The 10,487-nt window shown below is 35.2% G+C and overlaps 1 protein-coding gene and 1 long non-coding RNA gene across 2 annotated transcripts in view; both read left to right on the top strand.

The window, feature by feature from the left end:
* The window catches only part of LOC117112703, a 3,857-nt gene extending 1,048 nt beyond the window's left edge, over positions 1 to 2,809 (top strand). The window contains exon 2 of the mRNA XM_033255843.1: positions 1,949 to 2,809. Within this exon, the coding sequence (XP_033111734.1) occupies positions 1,949 to 2,809 (861 nt within the window). The remainder of the gene's footprint in view (positions 1 to 1,948) is intronic.
* Positions 2,810 to 8,401: 5,592 nt separating this feature from the next.
* LOC117112710 lies at positions 8,402 to 9,972 on the top strand. The gene is made up of 3 exons (XR_004446079.1): positions 8,402 to 8,521; positions 9,054 to 9,174; positions 9,729 to 9,972. It is a non-coding gene; the product is annotated as an uncharacterized LOC117112710 (long non-coding RNA).
* The last annotated feature ends 515 nt before the right edge of the window (positions 9,973 to 10,487 follow it).

A 10,487-nucleotide genomic window follows, 5' to 3' on the forward strand; every position in this document is an offset into this window, starting at 1 on the left:
CGAAAATCAGCGGTCATTCGTTTGAAATTGAAGAAATTCAAATGATATACACAAAACAATGTTAAAAATAAATAGCCTATGTTCTTTAGTTGCTGGCATGCAGGCCAATTCAGAGGCAAATCCAGAGATGTCCCAAAGGGGGAGGCCGGGGCCGAAAAAAGAGGAGGTGGTAGGGCGAAAGTGGGTCCGATCGAGATAACACCACCTTAAAGGAAATTTGTCTTCTCTAGACGCCTGAAAATAACCTGATGCGTTTGGCTGATTAATTTTTTTTTACCACCCCTCTCCCTTAAATCCACCTCTGCTATTTAAAATCACAATATTAAGATTCATCTAAATTTGATTTAAATGTATTAAATATTAATGTACATTTTAGTCGATCTATAGCAAAAAATTTAAGGGCCTGTTATTGGCAATTAATTAGAATGAATTAAGTTACATAGTTAGGTAACACAAACTGGCGTTAAAACAAACCTATGAAAACGTTAATAAATACTTTTTATCTAAACTTCTAAATTCGTCTCTGAATGTTATTATTGCAGTACTTAAAGCAATAAATCAATGTTGCTATCAGAATTATCTTTTCCGCCTCTGTTATTTAAAATCACAATATTAAGATTCATCTAAATTTGATTTAAATGTATTAAATATTAATGTACATTGTAGTCGATCTATAGCAAAAATTTTAAGGGCCTGTTACTGGCAATTAATTAGAATGAATTAAGTTACATAGTTAGGTAACACAAACTGGCGTTAAAACAAACCTATGAAAACTTTAATAAATACTTTTTATCTAAAATTCTAAATTCGCCTCTGAATGTTATTGTCGCAGTACTTAAAGCAATAAATCAATGTTGCTATCAGAATTATCTTCTTCATTCTCATATGCAACCTAACTTCAGAGTAACTTCGAAGAAGTCTCTTCAAAACTTGCTTGAAATTGGAGGTGCCATCGGACCCGAATGATCACATCGAGCATTTATATATGGCGCTCTACATAAAGAACACTGCGGGCACCTAGGGCTACACAATTCAATTGGGCATAATAAATTAATTAAAGTACAGTATTTAATTTATAGGCCTATTCAAAAGAAATTCAAAAGGGATAGAACCTCCAACTAGTAAGATGGAACATATACAAAGACACGCAATATATGGTACAAACTTGCAATGAACTGTCTTCATAAAGCTTAAACGAGGATAAACTTCATAAACAATATATTTCATCCGAACAATTTAAATTATTAAATGTAACTGTTATCTTTTAAATAAACTCTCTTACGTCAAATCCGGCTGAATCGGGGAACCTAGATTAAGTGTTTAGTGCAAGTACAAACAAAGGTGCAAGACAATAATCAAATATAGAATTTAAGCTAACAAAAACAAAATATCCAAAACAAGTCTACATTATATTAGGCCTATATTGAAAAAAATGTAAACTTTTCAAAAATTCGACCAAATTCGGCCAAATATAGTTTGGCCGTGACTTTTCAAATGCTACGGCCAGGCAAATTTGTATACGGCCAGATTTGAGAAATCTGGCCGTCAAAAAGGCCAAATGTCAACCCTGGTCTACCACGCATTAATATTGCTGGTACAAAAAAACGAAGCTAAATGCCAACAGTTTATTGAAGCAATGGAACATTCACTGCTTGCTGAAGGCCTGCAAGGAAATGTAGATGAAGTTTGGAATACTATAAGTTCCACCATCTATAAGACTGCGGAAAAAAACTTTTGGCAAAAACAGAAAAAGCAATAAAGATTGGTTTAGAGCCCACACAGCAGAAATGATACCAGTCATTGAAGCCAAGAATGCAGCATACCTCAACATAATCTAAACCCAACAGTAGGAACATTTAAATAACTAAAACTTGCAAAACATGTAGTTCAGAAGACAGCAAGGTACTGTGCAAACCAATATTGGATCAAACTCTGTTAAGAAATTCAGACGGCATCTGATAAAGGGGACCTTCGCATGATGTATGAAGGTATCAAGAAGGCCATTGGACCCACTATCATAAAAACCGCCCCTTTGAAATCACTGAATGGTGAAGTACTGACCGACAAGAATAAACAGATGTCTCGTTGGGTGGAACACTATCTTGAGTTGTACTCCACTGAAACTGATATCTCACAAGTTGCACTTGATACCCTACCTCAACTACCTGTTATGGGTGAGCTGGATCATGAACCTTCAGTACTTGAGCTGAGTCAAGCTATCGATTCTTTAGCAAATGGAAAGGCACCTGGTAAGGATGGAATTCCAGCTGAAATACTTAAATGTAGAAAAGTAAGAATATTACCCCATCTCTATGATCTCCTCCTCCTTTGTTGGCGGACAGAAACCATCCCACATGATATGCGGGATGCGAACATCATCACTCTGTACAAAAATAAAGGAGACCGCGGGGATTGTAACAACTACCGCGGCATATCCCTCCTCAGTGTTACAGAAAAAACCATAGCTAAAGTTATCCTTAAGAGACTTGCACATCTTGCTGATCGCATCTATCCAGAGGCACAGTGTGGTTTCCGACCATCAAGATCTACAGTGGACATGATCTTTTCCCTCCGTCAACTGCAAGAAAAATGCAGGGAACAGCAGATGCCGCTATTCATTGCATTTGTCGACCTAACAAAGGCGTTTGATACAATTAGTAGAGCAGGTCTGTACAAGATCTTAGAGAAGATTGGATGTCCACCGAAGCTCCTCAATCTCATACACTCATTTCATAAACACATGCATGGTACTGTACAGTTTGATGACTCCACATCTAATAGCTTTGAGTTAAAGAGTGCATGCTCCTAAAGTATGCCTTTAATGATGAATTTGAAGGAGTATACCTGCATACAAGAACAAGTGGCAAACTTTACAATATATCCAGACTCAAAGCAAAGACTAAGGTAAAATCCATCTTGATTCGTGAATTACTATATGCTGATGATGTAGCAATCGTTTCACACACAGAAGAGCAGCTCCAGAGGCTTATGAATCGGCTATCTCATGCCTGTGAAATGTTTTCACTTACCATCAGTGTCAAGAAAACAGTTGTGATGAGCCAAGGCACCGAACATCAACCACTAATCATACTCAACAATAAGCCTCTTGAAGTAGTTAGCAAGTTCTGCTATTTGGGATCAGTGATGACAGATAATCTGTCACTTGACCAGGAATTAAACGCAAGGATAGGAAAAGCGGCTACGACTTTTAGCAGACTTACAAACCGCGTTTGGGCTAACAACAAACTGTCTATTAAGACCAAGATGTCAGTATATAGGGCCTGTATTCTCAGCATCCTGCTTTATGGCAGTGAAACGTGGACAGCCTATGGCCATCAAGAAAGAAAATTAAACAGCTTCCATCTACGATGCCTTCGCCGCATCCTCGGCATAACTTGGAAGGACAAAATCACAAATGTTGTATTTCTGGCAAAATCTAATTTGCCAAGTGCCTTGGCACTTATCAAGGAGAAACGACTCCGCTGGCTGGCTCATGTATGCCGAATGCAAGACGGTCGAATCCCTAAGGACATGCTGTATGGAGAAATAGCAGATGCCAAGAGACCAGTAGGACGCCCAAAACTTCGGTTTAAGGATGTTATCAAAAGAGACATGAAGGCCTTTAACATAAATGTTTCTACATGGGAAACAGTTGCAAATGAAAGGGGTTAATGGCGACGTATGCTCTGGAATGGTATACACTACCATGATGAAAATTGGATTGATCAACTGGCCATCAGACGTACACGGAGGAAACAGAGCACCAGCCAAGTTCAAACTATTGGTGGCTACAATTGCAATAATTGTGGCAGGTTTTGTCGCTCACAAATTGGACTGTTCAGCCATGAACGAAAGTGCAACGGTACATAATAATTAGAAACTCTCAAAATGATTGCTACATATCCATCATCCCAAGGATGGAAGGATGCCATTGATGGAGTTATCTCTGCCAAGTTGGTGTCACTACCGAATGACCGATGCTGTACATATGCGTCACTATACAACATTCCTACTGTTTATTTTAACATGAAACAATTAGTTTATGAATGAAATATTTAAGGTTTTTGTAGGGCCCCAAAAATACGCGTACCGCTAGGCCAAGCCTTACTTTCGTTTAGAGAGTAGCAGCGCCGACGCGCTCTGCCGCCAGCCGTGGACGTATAACATTGGGTTGCCACTTTGCATCTGACCTGGGTTGCGCTCTATAGACATTGGATAGTGCGGGCTCTCACTTTGCGATGGGGTATCATTGTTGTGATGGTTGGAGCTCGCAGTAGCTTGTGTCTGTGGTGCGCCATACTGACTTACAATGCAGGGCGATAGCCTAATCTGGTTTTGTTTATACGTATACGTATGTATATAGGCCTATGTAGGACTTATATGTATGTGTGTATATGTATATATGTGTATTTGTATATATATATATATATATGTGTGTGTGTGTGTGTATGTGTGTATGTATATATATATATGTGTGTGTGTGCGTGTGTATATGTATATGTGTATATATACATATATATGAATTTTGGGAAAACGCCGAACGTTTTACAATTGTGTAAAAAATGATGATCCAATTCAGCTTTAATGAAGCGTAGGGATATCTTCTCATACTTCCTAAGCAAACAAACTGTCTCTTATACACATCTAGATGTGTATAAGAGACAGTGTATGCCGAATGCATATGCTGTTTCTTCTGTATTCAGTATTCGGTTTTGGAACGTACATATTAAGGTTACCATGTCGAAAATTATAATTAGGTGTGTTGTACTATATTAAATGTGATAAATAAAGTGGTACGCGATCTTTTAGAATATTGAATACAAGAAGTAAGTGTTCCAGTTCATTTCTTTTAGTTATTGATATCCAATCTATTTGGATATGAGTTTGCGTCAGGAAATTATCATAGGAGTGATGTTTTGCCCTACCTGACGTGTAATCGTACTGAATACGATTTTTTTCGCTAGTATTTGGGGACGTATTGAGTATTCAGTACGATTACACGTCAGGTAGAGCAAAACATCACTCCTATGATATCCAATTTGCTGAGTTTAATGCTAGTTGACTGGATTTATCCCAATTTAGGTTACATGCAATCCGAGCTGCGCTGTTTTGAATTGTTTGTAACTTTTTCCTCAAGGTATTTCCGCAATTTTCCCAAACCAAAATACAGTATGTTAAGTGAGAAATGATTATTGAATTAGAAATGTTGATTAGTACATTTCTTGGGAACATATTACGGCATCTTCTCTGACTTTTGAATTGATTAAATGACATAGAGGGATTTATTTCATCTCTGTTTAAATTATTCCACAAAACAGGGCCCTTGTAATATATGCTGTTTCTTTTGTATTCAGTACCGGTATTCGGTTTTGGAACGTACATATTAAGGATACCATGTCAAAAATTATAATTAGGTGTGTTTACTGTATTAAATGTGATAAATAAAGTCGTACGCGATCTTTTAGAATATTGAATACAAGAAGTAAGTTTTCCAGTTCATTTCTTTTAGTTAATGATATCCAATTTGCTGAGTTTAATGCTAGTTGACTGGATTCATCCCAATTTAGGTTACATGCAATCCGAGCTGCGCTGTTTTGAATTGTTTGTAACTTTTTCCTCAAGGTATTTCCGCATTTTCCCCAAACCAAAATATAGTATGTTAAGTGAGAAATGATTAATGAATTAGAAATGTTGATTAGTACATTTCTTGGGAACATATTACGGCATCGTCTTAACATACATAGGCCTTTTAGGGCCTTTTCTCTAATATGATTAACATGACAGTCCCATGTAAGATTTTCATCAATAATTACTCCTAGATGCTTTGCACTCTGTACTCTTGGAACGGGATCGCCATTTATCTGAACTGTTGAACTTGTATTACTGTTACTTGTAAGCCTTTGCCTTGAGCCAAGTATCATGAACTGTGATTTTGATATGTTTAGACTTAATTTGTTCGATTTTAACCAACAAAATATATGTTCAAGATCTTGGTTTATTGTTTCAATTAATTCATTTTCAATTTTCGCTGCGTAATATATTATAGTATCATCTGCATACATGCTAATTTCGCATTTATTTATTTTATTGGGGAGGTCGTTTATATAAACGAGAAACGCAAGCGGGCCAATAATTGATCCTTGTGGTACACCACATTTTATAATGTTAGGTTTCGATTTTTTATTGTTAATTTCAGTAATTTGAGTTCGTTCAGATAAATAGCTTTTAAGCCAGTTTATTGCGAATTTGCCAAGGCCGTACAATTTTAATTTTTGTAAAAGAATATAATAATAATAATAATAATAATAATAGTGTAGTTTTATATAGCGCATATATCCATCTAATGTAAGATGCTCAGGGCGCTTGATGTGTGGACTAGGAACTCGATCAATGACTGTCTTCGCCCCTAAGGGTCCCTTCGTGTCTGTGCTACCCGGTAACCCGGTACCAGCAACTCTCGTCGTCCACCACAGGGGCTGTCTGTTCCAGTACACCGGGGTATCCCCCTACTCGTCTCGAAGGAGATACTGGATTCTTTATAGTGCACACGAGCCATTGTATACACTGGGCCTACGGTGTATAATCCTTATCTGAGAAGACTTGTTCTACCACCAGAACCATAGGCGAGCGTGCCGCTCGAACCAGCGCCGATATTATGGCTGTAGCTTGCGGCGCCCCTGCTAACCGCTCGGCCATTCGACTCACAATATTATGGTTCACTGTGTCGAATGCTTTTTTGAAATCTAAAAGGCATAATCCTACCGTCTTACCTTCATCAATGCAACTGTACCATTGCTCAGTGGCATTGATGAGTGCAGTGGATGTTGAGTATGACGGCCTAAAGCCTAATTGAGTGACATAAAGTAATTTATTTTCATTTAAATATGTGTAAAGTTGATCATGCGCGGGTTTTTCGATAATTTTTTATATTACAGGAAAGACTGATATGGGTCGATAATTGCCTGGATTTGAGGTGTCTCCTTCTTTGAATCGTGGGAGAACTTTAGCAATTTTCCAATTTTCTTGGAAGGAACACGTTGTAAAAGAATGATTGATTAAATATGCAATTACCGGCGCAATTATAGGAGATGCAATTTTAAGCATTATTGCGGGGATTTCATCATATCCCGTTGCCTTGTTCGTTGGAAGACTATTTAAGTAATTGGAAACAAACTCAATTGAGATGTGTTGGAAATCAAAGGTTTTATCTTTATATTTTTCATAGTCTTCAGAATAGTCAATTGTTTCATGACTTACAGACTCTTCAATTTTTTGGCGAGATTCGGACCGATTTCAGAAAAATATTTATTGATTGCATTAGCTATGTCATAATTAGTTGTATAAGTATTTCCATCATCTTTGATTTCCTTTATACATTGTGTACGCTTGTTGTTAGGAATGACATTTCTGATAGTCTTCCAAGTTTTTCTCATATCGTTATATTTTTACGAATACATTTATTACATTCATTTCTACACTTTTAAACTCATTCCAAATAGTTTCGTCTTTAGTTTTATTATACTGAGCCTTTAAGTTTACGCATCAAGACAATATTGTCGTCAGTGAGCCATGGTGCTGCTGTTTTGCGTACCCTTCGTCTTTTTAGAGGAGCGTGTTTGTTAATTATACTCACAAAAATGTTTTCAAAACGTTTTGCGCTATCACTAACCTCACCATTGGTTAATATAATATTAAATATTCCAGTCAACTGATGAGAGGTCAGATAGAAAAGTTCTTTCATTGAATTTTTTAAAACATCTTCTAGTTTTATATCGGTGTTTTTGAGGGTTTGCTTTATTATTATTATTATTATTATTATTATTATTATTATTATTATTATTATTATTATTATTATATTATATATTATTATTTCTATTATTCATATTTTTATATTTTGTTTTTTTACTCAAAATAACATACATCATTGAATGATCGCGCACTTCAACATGAATGACACCACTATCTGACATCTTTTCTGGATTACTAAGTGCCATAATGTCAATTAATGATGCATTTTTATTTGTTATTCGTGTGGGTTCAGTAGTTGCATGTTACATTACATTCAGTAACTACATTACATTCAGTAATTGCATGTTTACATACTATATATAGGGCCTATATACATAGCATGAAGTGATTTAAAAACATTGGTTTTGTAGACACCCATATAGGGTGTCTATAAAACGAAGATGGGTGTCTACAAAAAGAAGGCCGAAGAACTGAGGTTGATTTAAAATACATCTTTATATTGAATATGAATAAAAATAGAAATTTACCAATTCTAGTCGATAGAGGGCGCTGTAGACGTAAGTCCCTACCTGAAAATATTCGCTATATGGTTCATAGTACAAGAGGCCAAGTACAAGTGTGCCAAGTTTCCTGCTTTTATCACATAAGTGCCCGATTTTTTTACCTGTACTATCTGAGATGTAAATATCCTAGCTGTTGTTCAGATTGTGCATATCAACCAGATATTCCTAAGTTACCGGATAAATCGATATCAATGGATCGAATTTTTAAGGTACGTTAGAAGAAAAGGATGGTATAGAATTAGGCCTAGGTTTTTAAATTTTATTTATATTTGAAACTCTCCCAGACATCCTCCGGTCCTGGTGGGATTAATTGTGTTTTCTTTTTAATTCTTGTTCAGATTACTCTTCCTGTGATGCTGTTTATTCATTCATTTTCAAGCTTGTTGTTTCTGCTATGTATAAACTATAATTTAATTTATTTGTTGTACAGTCAACAGTGTAGACAAATAGATTACAGGATGAAAATATAAAATATAAAATATTAAATGTAATGAATTAAAAACATAACATTATAAATATGGCCTACTTAATAAATTATTGAACTAATTCATATGTAATGAAAAAAAAAGTTCAATGGAAAATATAATTAATTTAATTTTCACAAAAATACAATTATTATAAAGTGATGTAACTCTACGAAAAATACAAACATAAACAAAATGTTAATTTACCCAGATCGAGTGTTTATTTGTTAGGCCTATATTTAAAATTGTTCATATAATGTTTTAAATTTTTTTTCAGATATTTTTCCTCCTTGTATAACTGTTGTATTGTTTTATGTAATAACATTGATTCCAAATTGCAATGTAGGCCTTCATAAAAGAATAAAAGGCAGCAATAATCAACATACAGTATTGCAAAGGTAAATATGCCTACGTTGACTTTTCTGATATCTATTTAACTCTAGAACTTACATTTTTATGTTTAGGCCTTAGTCATTTTTTGCATCCAATTGTTCACCTAGTGCCGCCAACATATTATCCCTATCCCGCTTAGATACCGCTTTTAATATCTAAAATAAATAGGGCCTACATATTTTTAGCCAGATGTGAATAAGTTGCTGCACTTTTCCACAGAACTTTTTCTTTTATATATTTTTATTACAAGGCTTCATGTTTCATAGCCGAACAGGGTTTAGCATATTTACGATGTTTCCAGTTAGGCTTTTACTGAAAAAATAATGTCCAAATAAGCGTATGGTCAGATAGGCCTAAGCTGAGTTTTTGTTTATTAGATGTCTTGTTTATGTACTTACCGTACCGTTTCTTATATTCAACCAAATTGATACTTTGTTTTAAATTTTTATATATTTTCTTTATTATTGGAAGGTTGAATGCCTCTGAAAGCTTGTGTTTTTTTAAGGTGCTACTTTTACAATTGTTTATTCATTAACACAAATTGCTTTCACATTAACAGTATTGGGAATATGGTAAGACAGCCAGAAGGCCTACGAAGTTGCATGCCAAAAAAAAAAAAACATCGTGTTTTTGAAAACTCACAAAACAGGCGGAACAACGCTAGCACGAATACTTGAACAATATGCTTTCGACAACAAACTAAATGTGGTTATTAAAAAAGGAGAATACAAAAATTTTCACTTTACAAATGTGAATTTTAATTTTACTTCCAAGAAGAATTTCGTACCCCCGATGGGCGTCAAACAAGGAGATTATAAAAATTATAAGTACAATAATTAACTAGCTTAGTCTAGTTCATTCACCTGATGATGACCTTTGATAAAGGTCGAAACCGTTGTGGTACGTAATTTACGTTGTTTTGGCTTAGTTTAAAAAGAAAAAAAGAAAATTACACTCTACATATAAGTACAATGTTTTTGCGCTACATGCTCTATATAATAGGCCGGTTTATGACTCGTTTATGGAAAATGACTCGATTTATGTGACTTTATTACGAGACCCGGTCTCTCAGTTCGAATTTGCTTTTGATTTTTTTTAATGTTGGGGCAGCCGCTATAAGAGACAGTTCATTAAATAAAACACAGATATTGCAGGTTTTAAATATTGGACTCCACTGAAAAGATCTCAGCGCTTAATTTCTTGTAATAGTCAGATTTGGGATTTGGGCGTTGATCCTGCGAAATGTCCTAATAGTTTTGTTATTGATTATACGATTAAACGATTATTTTTGTTTTTGTATTTTTTTTATTATAATGTT

This window comes from Anneissia japonica, unplaced genomic scaffold (assembly GCF_011630105.1).
Source record: "Anneissia japonica isolate Jap-2015-1 unplaced genomic scaffold, ASM1163010v1 scaffold432_len584295_cov189, whole genome shotgun sequence".
In the NCBI taxonomy this organism is placed as follows: Eukaryota; Metazoa; Echinodermata; class Crinoidea; order Comatulida; family Comatulidae; genus Anneissia; species Anneissia japonica.